Source organism: Leptonychotes weddellii, chromosome 15, assembly GCF_054177405.1.
Source record: "Leptonychotes weddellii isolate Sample4059 chromosome 15, ASM5417740v2, whole genome shotgun sequence".
NCBI classification, from domain to species: domain Eukaryota; kingdom Metazoa; phylum Chordata; class Mammalia; order Carnivora; family Phocidae; genus Leptonychotes; species Leptonychotes weddellii.
In genome coordinates this window covers 21,707,592-21,721,991 of record NC_138383.1, presented here as the reverse complement: position 1 = coordinate 21,721,991, position 14,400 = coordinate 21,707,592, and the positions used below count along the sequence as shown (strand labels likewise).

Below are 14,400 nucleotides of genomic sequence, written 5' to 3'. Positions count from 1 at the left end.
ACCCAGAGATACAGTCTAGATCTGCCTGTCCTTGGAGGACATGCTCCCTTCCCAGTTTGTGAAGAAGGGGCTCTGTGGAAGCAACTGAGGCCAAGATGGCATTCCTCTCCTTGACTGCCAGAGGTGGTCTCAAAAAGGGCCCTTCTACTTCTGGCTGGCGGGAGACTCGGCCCTGGCAGCCCTGCTTCCACCCGTGTCCTGTAACCGGAGTTTCCAGCCTCCAGACAAAGCATCGAGCACTTTCTCCCTGACAGTTTCAGACCTAGGTGAGAGGTGTGGTTATTGAGAATCCCAGTCTCCCTTGACACAAACCCTCCCACACCCAAGGCGCTTCCTCCTTCTGCCAAAACAAACTTTATTGCACCAAAAAGAAAAAAAAAAAAAACTTCATTTATGTACAGTCAGATATAAAGACATCTCTTTTGACTCCTGTGCATATATTTCCTCAACTCAAGATTAGGGCATAAAAGTCAGGCAGGTACGCCAGACATGCTCTGCCCATGGCAGGGCCAAGGAGAGGATTGTCACTTGAAAGTGGGAACACTTAAATGGATGACAGACAACCACTGGACCAACAGACCAAGGGCATTCTTCTAAGCCCTGTGCTTGCTCTGGGAATGGAAGAGGGAAATTGGAAGCAGGGTCCCTTTTTGAGTCTCCTCGTTAGGAGACCCAGCCTTAGGTATCTGAGATAAACTTCCGTTCCCCAAGCCTACTTCCTATCCAGTTTGTTTGCTTCCTGCCCTCCCAAGTCGGACATTCTCCTTTGTACCCAACCCCTTCTGAACTCCCCCCAGGAAGTCCCACGACCTACAGGCAGAGGCCTCCGTAGCAGCGGGCAGGGCAGGCCCAAGTCATCCTCTCCCGGACACTGGCCCGATGCTGACTGAGGCCCTGCGGCACATGGATCGCCAACACCCCACTGGGAGCCATAACAGTAAGAATCTGGAAAGTACGGGGAGAACACACCAAAAAGGGGAAGGCTGGATTCCCTCAGTGCCCAGTACCACAGGGCGCCTAAAGCACATTTTTCTGAGCCAACCAGCTAAAGGATCACTGCGGCTAGATAGAGAAGCAACACAGCCAGGCAAACGCCCATCCGAGCCGGCGACAGAGCAGCTGGGAGGGCGAGGAGGGGAAGAGGCAAGAGAGGTGGAGGAGCCCAGAGTCCCGGCCTCAGCCCCTCTGCCATTGGCCAACCCTTGCTCCCCACAAGTTCCTGGGCATTGAGGTGAGGGGGAGGGGTGGGAGGGACTAGAGGCTGGGGTGAAAATACACAAGGACAGCCAAACAAAACACAACAGGACTAGCATCAGTCTCCCCACTGCACCCCGCCCCCAGGAGAAATACCCTCATCGTGGCTAGCATTCAGGAACATCTGTAAGAGACTATTCTATGTAGTGGCTCTCATCCCCCACACACAGCAGCCGGCTGCGTTGGGAACTTTTCAAATCAGTGATTGCGGGAACAAAATCAGCTTCTCATAGTGCCTTGCAGGCTTTACCAGGACCTTGGTTCAGTCCCAGTCACATTTACCTTCTGTCTTAAATCTAGAAATGGGCGAGGCAATAGGGGGGCAGAGGAGAAAGGTGCTCAGGTGCTAGGTAAAGCTTACTGATCAGCAGCCTAGACTCCACCACTGTTCCTTCTCTTTGGTCTGTCTAGAACAGTGACTATAAATTAGGAAAAACAAAATTATGCTGGCCCAGGGGAAGTAACGGGAGAAGAGGCAGGGAGGAAAAGGGCATTGGGAAGCCCTGCTTCAAGACTGCAGACAGACAGACAACCACCCAGACTGCTTAAGTGTCACAGACAGCCCCCCCACCCAAAGCCCCCTTCCAGAGATCCCCATCAATCATTTGGGCACACTCCCTCTTGGAATTACAGTTTCTGCCTCCCACCTACCCCTAAGGAGCTGGCCCTGTGGAGAGGTGTGTCGGTTGGTTGGTTTTTGCCAGAGGCCCCTGCCCTAGCTGCTCCTGTGTAGGTACCTTGGCCCCTGCTATGGGATGAACACTGCCCCAGATGCTCGAGAGCCAGGGAGGTCGGATCAGGAACAGCCTCCCCACTCCCACACCCTGGGATCCGAGCTTGCTTGGTTCTTGCCATCTTGCAGGATGACGTCACGTTTGGAGGGAGATACACAGTGCCTCTCCGTCCCTGGGGTGGGGGGGAAGGGACTTTGCTGGGGCTCTTGAGTGGGGGGAGGGGAGAAGGGAGCAGGGTCTAAACCCTCAGGCTCCCGTGCAGGTCTGTCTCTGTCCCAGACGAACTGCTATCAGAGTCCATTTCGGCGTTCTCATTATGGAGCCTCTCCAGCACTTTCTGACGAATCAGTCCCAGGCGCATCAAGAGGGACTGGTAGTCAAAGTGGCCACGCTTCTCTCCAAAAGGGTCCTGTGGGGGAAAGGAGACAAGCGGGATGGAAGAGTCGAGTCTGGGTGGTTCACCCTAGAGAGAGCAGCTTCGGGCCCATGTTGGACGCACGCTCAGGACGCACGCTCAACTTCTGAGCCATGGGGGTAGAGAGGGTAGAGCACGGACAGGCCCCTACAGCAGACAGCATACCCTCTGCTTGGGAGTATTACGGCACGTCAACCACCCAGATGGGTTTGGCCTGGGCCAACATTAAAATGTGTTTTTGGGGGCGCCTGGGTGGCTCAGTCGGTTAAGTGGCTGCCTTCGGCTCAGGTCATGATCCTGGGGTCCTGGGATCGAGCCCCGCATCCGGCTCCCTGCTCAGCGGAGAGCCTGCTTCTCTCTCTCCCTCTGCCTGCCACTCTGCCTACTTGTGCTCTCTATCTGTCAAATAAATAAATAAAATCTTTAAAAAAAAAAAAAAAATGTGTTTTTGTTCCCTGAAAGCAAGCCACTATGCAGAAGAGGGTCACAGTAAAGGTGAGACAGGCAAGAAACAAATTCAGGACCAGAGCTGTGCCTGTATTTTCAATTAACTTCATAAAAACCATATAAGGGAAATATCACCCTTCTTTCCCTATATTCAAAAAGGAAAATTTACTTTTCCAACATCACAGGCGAGTAGGAACTCAGGAGTTCTGACTTCCTGATAAGCAGCCGTACGCTCTTCCAGAGAGACCTGTCACCACCTTCCTGTCCGCTTTGTAGCTATCACTCCAGAGCCACCCAGCCTTGATCCTAGTCCTTGTCATTCTACATCAAACATCTCCAAACGTTTTGTGCTAACTGTCCTTAAATCTCCTTAAAAATCTCAAGAATAACTAAGGGCTGGAGTGGAGGACATAAACACAAGGAACGTAAAATGCTATACAGAGAATATGGCAGCAAAGGGGCACACGGCCAGGGTTTGGACAAGTGGAGACCTCTTGAGTCACAAAAAGGTACACGATTTTTCCCTCTCACATTCTGCTTCTCCTTCCACACTTCTGCCCACACATCACCCTCATGATCAGGGACCAGTGAACGCAAGTCAGTCACTGTGACTACAGCCCACGCTTTTCGCTTCCGAGGGTTACAGTCCCCACAGGCTGAACTCCACACTTACTCTGGAGCTGTCAATTTTTCAAATCTTCCTTTTTTTCATCCTTGGCTCCATTTCCACCCACTTCCCTCCTCCCCAGACACTGCTCTTCCCTTTCCTTCTCTCATCACGAGTTATTTTTCCTCCACAGAGTGAATATTGGAAATGCTTTTGAATACCAGCAATGAGAATTCCTGGGGAATGAACCATGGCAGGCATCATGGACTCTGCAAAAGGGGTCAGGAACAAGTTAATGCTGAGCTGGCCTTGCCCTTTGAGGGTTTGTTTTTGTTTTTTTTAAAGCAATCTCCAGACCCAACGTGGGGCTCAAACTTCTAACCCTGGGATCAATAGTCACATGCTCTTCCAACGAAGCCAGCCAGGCGCCCCCCCTGCCCTTTGAGTTTTAATGTGGCAGATGGGTGGGAAGTCCCTGAAGGAAGGACAGGGAAACTACCATTTCTAAGCAGCAGCTGAGGAAAGAAGACATTTATTCCTACTGCTGCTACTGGGGCCTGGGTGGGGGAAGCGGCTCAGGAAGAGCTGGAGAGAACCTTCCTCAGTAGTTCATCCAAGTCAGCACGATTCTAAGCAAGACCACCAGTAAATGATCCAAAAGACACAATAACTGGTCCTTCAGGACAGGGGGAGTCTCACCCTCTTACCAACCAGGTCTTTTATATTTGAACCCATTTACAATTTGGTTTAATAAGAATCTTTTTTTTTTTTTTAAGTAGGCTCCATGCCCAACGTGGGGCTTGAACTCACGACCTTGAGATCAAGAGTCACACGCTCTACTGACTGAGCCAGCCAGATGCCCCAAGAATCTCTTTAAAACAAGCCTAAATCCTGCATTCCTATTGGAAGTGGAAGCACATTTCTCCAGTGGAGGCAGAGAGTAAACAACTGCTTAATATCTTTGTAACAGGAATCTTTCAACATATACCACCACATACCCAGTATCTCCCTAGCCTCGATCTCTGAGCACCCACCCCTCGGAGCTAGGGACCGAACTCAACAGAGGACTCACCCTTATCATCACTAAGATTCTGAGAGGGCTGAATGTTCTTGGTTGGAAAAGACAACTAAGAAGGGAAGGCATTCCAGGTTAGAAAGCAGGACGGTTCAGACTCTACTCATGAGCACCTAGTTTATGGCAAGATTGAGAAGCAACTCCACATGAGTTAGGCAAGTCGGTCTCCTCTCTGGGCCGCAGTGACTTAAATGAACCAAGTTCCTTTTGGCTCTGAATTCTCTGAGAGACGCAGATGCTCTCCCTCGGGGGGGATTTTAAGTGGCCTGCTGTGAGGCCTCTTGAGTCAGCGGCAGAGGCTGCATTACCTGCATAGTCTGGCCTTGAAGGTGCAGGCGATCTTTGCAAGCCACCTCATAGAAGTCGTAATACTCCAGGAAGGACTTCTCCATCACCCCTCTGGAAAACAAGCAGCAAAGCTTAAGTTAGTGGTTAAGTGGTGGGGAAGGGATCAACCCTTCACCATCTAACCTTACTGTCCAATTAGAGTTCCCAAGCCCAGATTTGGTATCTCACAAAGACCTTCTTTTTTTTTTTAAATGATTTCAGAGAGAGAGAGAGAGAGAGAGCGAGCATGAGGGGCAGAGGGAGAGCAAATCTCAAGCAGACTCTATGCTGAGTGTGGAGCCCGACTCGGGGCTCGACCTCATGGCCTGAGCTGAAACCAAGAGTCAGACGCTCTACTGACTGGGTCACCCATGTGCCCCCCTCACAAAGATCTTTCAATGGAAAATGTCAAAAAGAACAGCTGACAGCCCAAGGCTGATTTCTCTTATACCTTAGGGATTATTAAAGGAGAGTGACTGTTAATACAGATCAATCGAATCCCAACTTTCAACTCATGACTCAATCTCATTTGTTTTCCATAGGCCATCCCTAATCCCAGACCTTACTCAAAATTCTTCCAGAAGTTTGTTTCAATAACTCTGACTTTGGTTCATCTAGTCTGAACACTTACGAATGAACTCGAACACTGAGAAGTGGATTCACATTATGAAGGGCTCTACACCTCATCTGGCTACAGAACAAAGAAGGATCTTCAATAGGTCCAGGCTCTTATCAAACTAGGGGCTCCCTAAGGGTATGGACTATGTCTTTCCCACTGGGCTTGGCACTCTCCTAGAACAGAGCAGCTCTCCGAACTTCCTCGAGAGACCCTCAGCCACCACTCCTGGAAAGCACGGACTACAGCTTTCATTTTTCTGTATCTCCCCTGGTGCCCAACAGTGGATTTTGCCCCAAAGGTTCTCAAAGGTATGAACCAGCTAAGTCTCCAACAGGAACACCAAGTGCCAAGTGGGTGCTCTTGGCACACACATACCGTAAGGGCTCAGGGCAGGGGCACTTCCCTTCCATCATGTCACAGACCGCCACTCTGATGGTCTCATGCCGGATACATTCATTGTAATTTTTGCTGTCTCCTGGATGTCTCTCCTGTAATGTAACAGACACCAGAGTGTCCAAGTACAAAATTTAGGCAAAGAGAAAAGTCAACAGGAGGAGACTTCAGGATTAATATGGGGCACGTGACCCAAGTAAACAAACCTAGAAGGTACCTATCCAACTATGGCAGATCCATGAAGAACAACTGAGTTTTTATTTTTGAGATCATTCACCTCCTCCCATGCATGCGAATACCCATCCTCTGTTACAGGTCACCCATATTGTAAGCAGCAAACTAGAAATTTTTTTCCTAAGGCTGAACTGAGAGGCCTCTGAGGTAAAGACTGGATGGGAAAGAACCAAATGTTAAGAATGGTGGTGGGACAAAATGGTAAACGCGACATTAGGAGTCTCAGTTAAAAACCCTATAAATACCTGGATGCTTCCCAGCTAACTCCTTTTTATGTCTGCAGGGTTCCACCATCACTGAAAGAAATTACTATGAATCTATCAGAAGTAGAACTTGAAGTTTCCAAAAGGAAACTCCAAGGCTGATTGAGAAAGCCACTATGAAAGTGGGGTACAGACGGAAGGGAGTACAGTCTTCCATCCTTTAACCCCTCCTTTACTCTTCAATGCTCCTCCTACCACCAACCCGGCAACCAGAACCTTGGCCTCTGATTAAAACACATCACGGACAGAAAAGACATACATACCCTCAGTCTATACCATGGTCTCCAAAATGCACCACCGTGAGATCACAGGGGTGCTGTGGGATATGTTTAACTTTTTGAAGAAAACCACAGTATTCACCACCCGTCAAACACCATGGAAACTACAAGCTTGAGCTCAGTGGGTCAGTTCTGATGTTAAACTGCATTATAGTCCTTTCGATGACACATTATCTTTGTGAAGCTGGATTGTCAATCACTACGTTGATAAACAGCAGGTAGCGTATGAAAACAGTGGGGACGAGAAATGAGGGTGGTGGATCTGATCGGATTCCAAGATCTTCAAAGTTGTGTGGTGCCCGACAAGTGTACCCTTTCTGTCTTTAAGCCATTTTAGTTATTTAAGGAAGAAGTGAGTTGTCTGGACCTAACTGCTTAAGAAACGAACAGCTGGGCACTTCCTTCTGCCTGGGGAGCTGTGAAAAAGCCACCTAGATACCAGGGACTGTGAACCAATAATGTTTGGGAGTATTAAGAATAAAAATCGCATCTCTTGAATTGCCAAACAAAGGAAAGACCTTAAAATCAGCTCCTTGGTTAGCCAATGAGGCCCTTTTCCATTTCCACCTAATCCTAAAATCAAATATACTGTTTGTTTGGAAAGGTGGTCTTGGGAATAACTTTTGTTCACTCTCAAAGGGTATTTCCCATTGTTCCGGTCTATAAATGAACCATCAATGTTAGCATTATCTCAAATAGTTTAAAAATGAGTTAAACTGTTTTAATCACCTAGACAGAATTGTTATCTTTGGGGATTATCACTGGAACTCTTTCCCTGTACTTCTGAGTAATCCTGGAAGGCATTTTGGAACAATGGAAAAACTCTCGGCTCCACGGCAAATATTGGATTCTACCATTATCTATGTATCTTTGTGAAAGTTAATTAACCTCTCCGTGTCACCATTACCTCATCTGAAAATGGGGATAACATTTACCCCAAGTTAGTAATCTCTGCACCCAACATGGGGCTCGAACTCACGGCCCCAAGATCAAGAGCTGTCTGCTCTTCCAACTGAGCCAGCCAGGCGCCCCTACCCAAGTTGGTGTAAAGGTTAAATGAGATACATATATGAATATTCGGCAGTGGCTGGCATACAGCATAAGCCCTGGAAAATGCAACTTTCCTCTCCCTTCTCTTTGGCAGCGTTGACTAAAATATTCTTGCCCTACTAGCTAATGACTAGCCCCTCTGGCCGTTCCAGTTAACAGCGCCTTGTAACTCTGGAAGAACCCCCGGCTGGGCAGTAGTCACTACAGAAAGTACCTTAGGGGATTACTGGGAGAATGGACACCTACAGAAGAACCCACTGGTTGCCAACAGCCCCCAAAATCAAGCTTAGAATTCATTTCCAGATGACTCCACTGATTCCCACCTTGTAGATTAACCCACGTCAAATGAAAATAACCTGACGGTGTTATTTTAACTTACAAGGAAAAAAAAAAAAGTCATTTTTAAGGAGCACACATACCAGCTCCTTTTTTCTCCTGTGGTGACATCAAACAAACACACACACAGGACCCTTAAGCAGACCTATCAGAGCTCTTCAAACTCAGTACTCCACTCCCCAGCTGGCCCCCCCTGGCCTTACCTGCTCAAAGCCAGGCTCATTGTGATAGGGGTTCTCAGTCATTAGGGACTGGATGGAGATGAGCACGGAAGAGATGCTCTGGGCTGGGCTCCAGGCGGGGCCAGTCCACGTACTGCAAAACACAGCAGAGGGAGGGAAGAGGGTGAGGCCGGGAGCGATGGTGAAGGCCACCACAGGAAGACTAGTGCCCAGCACCCTGGGGCCTGGCAGCACCCCCCGTCAGTGAGTCAACTTTCTCTTTCACTATTAATGCTCTGGAATTTCCCAGCCTGTCTCGCCCTCATTCACCAGAAATCAGTCAACTGCCTAATCCTCTTATCAAGTGGGACAAAAGAAAAGAGGGTAAAGCAAGCAAGATAACTTTGAAGGGATTTTCATTGGCCTAGGAAAGAAACAGTAGCTAGGGAAGGTTCCATTCATCAAAATGGAAGAAATAAGGTAAGAAAACCGCACCAAAGGCAGTCTAAGTGTTAACCTCAGCAGATCCCAGAGCTTGCTTATTTACGGGTGGTGAAGGAGTTAGCGGGGAGACAGAAGCTGAGCACAGAGGTGCAGGGGAGCCTGAAGCCATCTGGTTAGAGGCCATGTGGTGGGGCTGATGTTCAGGGATCCTGCTCTGTATCCAGCCCCCAAAGAGTGTCAGATTCTCTGAAGACTACAGAACTCTGCCAAAGGACAGGAAGGGACTAAGGGTCAGACCCATAGAGGGTCTGAAGGAATATACGGAAACCATCCTGAATAAAAGAGAAGCACCAGAATTGCTCCTCTCTTCCATATACCCGACCGAGTCCTGGGAGGAGGAGCACAGCTTGGACATTAAAGACATTTTAGCTCAATTAATTGAAGAGATGGCACCTGATCTGGAAGCTGAACACAACCTAGGCCAGGACTGGCTTGCTCAAGTTCACTGGCCAGTTCCCTTTCCCTGCTACACTTGAGGAGAGTCCAGTTAAGCAAGCTCATCATCATCATCATCAAGGCTTGCTCTTCCGAGCCTCTCAGCCTGCTCCCCTCAGCTCTGCTCCTCCAGGAACGCCAGACTCTGCGCTAAGACTTCACATATTCGGGGAGGCAAGCCAACAAGGTACATTTTCATTACATTTCTTTTGTCAGTAAGGCAGCCTCAATCTTTTTTTTCTAGGTAGGGAGGAAGGGACTGAGGCTGACAGAGCGAACAGTCAACTAAGAACACACGGGAATCTTCTACCCTGTGATTCCTCATGGTCAAAATTCAACTTGAGGGTAGCTTCTCCTTTTCCACCCAACACGCTTCTGCCACTTTTACCCCACCATCTTACTTCCCCTGGTTCTACTGTGAGCTGATGTTTGTTCGAAATAGTTTTATACTGGCCTAATGGGAACCCAGAACATAAACACCGTCGTGCACGGGTGTCCTACAGAAACAAGTGAGTGTCCTCACCGCTGTGGGCTACATATACCGCTGTCCTATCAGCAGAGACAAATACCCTAACAACATAAAGGACCTCTTTAAGAACAACCTCCTTCGAAGGACTTCCTCCTTGCCACCATCACAGAACATATCCCTGGACCAGGGAGATTAAGAAAATAAGTAAGTAAAATAAATCATGCCTCCAGTTTGGGTCTGCTGCCTTTTCCCCCCCACATACTCGGAAACATGCTGGACAAGAAAGAAAATAGCACCACCAGTTTGGGCAACTTTCCCAACTTCAAGCTGCACTTGTTCTCTGCTCTGGGGCAATTCAGACCACACGAACAAGACCAATCCGGAAGACCAATCCGGAAGACGTTAGAAGACATTTCCATTCTGAATTTTTAACCCCCAAAGGAAATTAAAAGGGAACGAATGAGAACCGCATGAAGCAAAATCTCAGTAGCACCCAGATACAAAATGTACTTGAAACCCATGTTTCTTATCTGATCTGATTTCCAACCTCAAACATTTTTCATTCAGTTGTTAAAATATCATAATCATCCTCATCACCACCACCGCCTCCAAAGCCACTCATTGAGAGACTCAGGAACAAGACACCCACAATCTTAAATGGCACAGATCTGCAGCCTTTCTCAACCTGTTCGGGAGAGGATTGAGCCCTGATGCCCTGAGGAAGTGGTTCTCAAGCTGGAGTGTGCGCCAGCAGCACCAGAGGGTTTGTAAGACACAGACTGCTGGGGCCTCTACCCCTAGAGTTTCTGATACAGGAAGTCGAGGGTGGAACCCCAGAACCTGGAGGGCCACAAACTCCCGGGTGCTGCTGCTGCTCAGGGAGAATCACTTCACTAAGGCGTCCATCGTAGGTCATAAATGAACTTCTCTCTTCCGCGCTGAGAATGGCGCCAGTCGCATACCACCCCGGGGAGAACTGAAGAAACAGTCACCCCGACCGTTTCCTGTGCTTCAGCCGGTTGACAAAGGCTGGCCTGGAGCAGAGTCATTTGCTAACAACCAACTTGGCCCCTTAGAAGAGTCTCCTCTTACCCTAGAATACTCAAGCAGACTTTCCCATTGCGGTAGAAGTTGGGGTTAAACCTCACTGTGTTATTGCCCGTTGTCATCAGTTTGACCCGAGGTGGGTGGATGGGATAGTCGGGCGGACACCGAAACACGAACAGGAAGAAACCCCCTTCATAAGGAGTGTCAAATGGGCCTGTGATCAATGCATGAATCTGCAAAATAAAACCCCATCTCAAAATTGTGAGGTGATGTCCCATCCCAACCCCTCCTGGCTTCCACGGGCTACCCACACCAGCAGCAGGACCTTCAGCCGGCATTCATATTCCGTATCCTCACCATGCAGGATAAACAGCCTGTACTCACTCATACTGATACATATGCTTGGAATTTTAAGAAATCCCATTACGGTGGAGTGGCATCTTACTCAGGGGTTACATTCTAAAGTAGAGCCCAAGGTGAAAATTGAATCTAATCAAAAATCACCCTTGAGTGTCCCTTAAAACTCCCTGACAGCATGGTTTTTCTTTAGATTTCCCTCATCTGTGTTATTTATATATGTATATATATATACATATATAAATATAAATATAACACAAATCTAGATGGAGCACCACTGCGTAAATTAAAATATGCACCTGTAAAATATTATCCTAGCATGTTTAATTTGAAGAAACGAATATATATCTTTACTAAGCACGTCTGTTTGGATGTGCCTAAGTTAAACATGCCTATGATGTGCATGTGGCGCAAACGGGAGGTAAGATGAATGGAAAAGAGCAAAGGGACTGGAGGCCACCGCAGCAGTGCCAGGAACAGTGCAGAGCTGAGGGTCCTGATGGAGGCCCTGGGTGTCTGCTGCCTCCGCAGAGGATCAAACCTACTGCTGTGTCAAAAATATAAAGAAAAACGGGAAAACTCAGGGTCCATTTGGGGCCCTTAAACCATCCTCAGAAATTTCCCCAACACTGTTGGTTAATCTAAAAAAAAAAAAAAAAATCGGCAGCATTGAAAACAGAACGCTGAACTCTTTTCCTCCAGCCACGATTACTGAGCAAGCTTTCCCTTCCTGAAAGGAGGAAAACCTGAACTGTTATATTTCTTCTCCTACAAAGGCTGCGAGGCACTCCAGTCTGCTCAGAATTTAAACAGCAAGACGAAAAAGGACCTGCAATCCAATGCCTCAGTCCCTACTTTGCCCTGGTGGCATCCCGGATTATCTTTTAGCCCTCAGTCATCTGGAATAGCAAGCTCAAATGGCATCACAGGACATCAATTCTGGGACCCTAGGGACTAGCATATTAACACTGATGCTTGACTGAGGACAAGATGTCCCAGGAAAAACATTTCCAACCACATAAAAAGAAAAAAATCAATTTACAGGGAAACTTATTTGAAACAAAACAGATATACCAACAATACAATGTCTGAACTTTTACTGTAAGAAACTTTAAACTATGGAGAGTTTTCCTTTAAACAATATTAGATTTAGGAAATCTGATTTAAGTGAAAATTCACTTCCGAGGGTAGAGCACTCAATGACAGAGAAGCCTAGGTATCTAAGCCGGGGGAATTTCAGCTTCTCTGTGTTTGTGTGTGGAGGACAAGACAGGAATGGTCTTTGGGGTGGAAAGGATATTCAAAAGCAACCAGTAAAGACAGGAGCCTGAACAAGGCCCTTTGAGTATAAACTCTGTTCATTCAGGTCTGCCCCATCCCCAATCTTCGCTGCATTTGATTTACAGCACCATACTTAAGTGTCCAGAGTGACCAGATGGGGGAGGAATTGGGTAGTAAAATGAACAGGATGACTATCATTTATCAGCCTAACTGGAGCATTTTTTAAGAGTGAAAGAGTGGCCTGGTAATAGTTAAGCTGGGACAAGAGGCATAAACAGGGATTTTCCAAGTCAACCAGACCTCCTGGCACCTGAATAAAAGACACCTGTTCAAGGCCCTGCTCCACCTCACTGTGTGACCTTGGGCAAGCCACTTATTCTCTTGGGATCTTGATTTATTCATTTATGTAATCAGAGATGTGAGCTGGATAATCTTTTAGGATCTTCCAACTTTCTGGGCCCAATTTCCCAATAGCCCGCACCCCCCTCCAAGTTACATACCTTAGTCATGTCAACAGTATCAGGTACAACGAACATTCCTGGAGGAGGCTCCTTATAAATGGACATGATATCCCTGTATAACACCAAGAGGAGGTGGGGAAGGGAGTAAGGGAGAGGAGAAAAAAGGGGAATCCCTTGAGCAGGACAGTTGTTATCACCTCAGTGAGGCCAGGGTTTGAGAAAGTGGTGCTTGGTACCACAAACGTCTGCACTATCTTGTTGGCTGAGAAATCTCAGCTGAGTACTTGTCAGGCAAGCAGAGAGCAAATTATCATCAAAAGGGCATTGTTTCCTCAGGGGGAGGGGGAAAAAATCAGAGATCCCAATGGCATCAGATGTCACCCTGGAAAAGCCACATCCCATTTACTCTCTCTTCCTCCCACAGGGCAATTCATTCACTCCCACCTCCGAGATTCCCAGGTACTACGACTGAATGCTAAATGAAGACTGTTCAGTAATGGGAAGACATAATCAACTCCACTAAAAAAGCGAATCCCATAAACAGTGGACCGTTGCTGGCAAGGGGATTCTATGAAGCAAGTGAGCTAGCAAGGAGCAATCAGGGTCTTCCTGCCCATGGCACCAACAGGACAAAGATCTCTTCAGATTGGAGAGGGTACCCTCTGACATTGCTGAAATCTCACATCTGAAAGATGACATGCAGTGGCTACTACAAATGAAAGGATTTGTAGGTTGCATCGCCCAATCTAAAATGCATCCATTGTGAACGAGGGTCTAAAGAACATTCTAGATGGGAAAAGACTTGGTAGGGTACATAGAGATGTAAAGTGCAAACAAGTGATTGGCAGAACTCAAAGGTAACAGTCAGGTTTGGCAGACTGAAGGGGATGGAGCACAGGAGTAGAGGGGAGTGCTGAGGTTCTGAAGTTAGAGGTGGCGACCCTGATGGACCCTAAAGGAGCTGGTGTCTGTGTCGGGCACTGGGCCACGTACTTTACATACAATGAGCTGTTTAACTGCTATTACAATCTTGAAAGGTAGGTAGAGACATGTGAAGGGACTTGGAGCCTGGGGGGGGGGGAGGGGGAGATTACCTAGATGAGGATGGCTGCAGTGGAGGGGCACAGGGAGAGGCAGAGACTGGTCATCAGGAAACCGTTTTCAGGATTAACAGCAGCTAAAAAGCATTACTCTTTTCCTATGCAATAGGCACTACGCGGAGCATTTTTGCAGAAACATTATCTATTAAATGATAGGATCTAAGATCAGTCACCCAAAAAATAAGCACAGAAAGGACTTGGGCCTTTGTTCCTATATTTGAATTAGGTATATTTACTTCAGAAAAGTAAACCAAATGACCGAGAGAGAAAAAAATACAAAAGTGTTGAGTGGGATAATACAAGCCAGAGTGAGACTGGGGGGAGAAAGCCTGCATTCCTGGAACAGGTGTGAGAGTGGATAGCTTTAGGGTTCTGAAGAAGTGGTTCAAGGGGAGATTGCGGGTATGTGAGGGAAGCGATCTAGACTTGGGGAGAAGGCTTGAGGAGATGGGGAATAAAAAGAAAGGTTGGCCTCGACTCTGAAGCCACGAAAAGCAAGCTCTATGTGTGTTACAAACGGGGCTCTGGAGGAGACGACGCGGGGGGGGGGGGG

At 47.6% G+C, this 14,400-nt stretch overlaps 1 protein-coding gene across 1 annotated transcript in view; it reads right to left on the bottom strand.

Moving 5' to 3' along the window:
* Positions 1-372: 372 nt before the first annotated feature.
* UBE2Z (ubiquitin conjugating enzyme E2 Z) overlaps positions 373-14,400 on the bottom strand; it is a 14,769-nt gene continuing 741 nt past the window's right edge. The window contains exons 2-7 of the mRNA XM_081805155.1: positions 12,787-12,859; positions 10,694-10,881; positions 8,236-8,347; positions 5,854-5,966; positions 4,841-4,931; positions 373-2,397 (exon numbers count right to left, since the gene is read on the bottom strand). Of these exons, the coding sequence (XP_081661281.1) occupies positions 2,227-2,397; positions 4,841-4,931; positions 5,854-5,966; positions 8,236-8,347; positions 10,694-10,881; positions 12,787-12,859 (748 nt within the window). The 3' untranslated portion in view covers positions 373-2,226. The remainder of the gene's footprint in view (positions 2,398-4,840; positions 4,932-5,853; positions 5,967-8,235; positions 8,348-10,693; positions 10,882-12,786; positions 12,860-14,400) is intronic.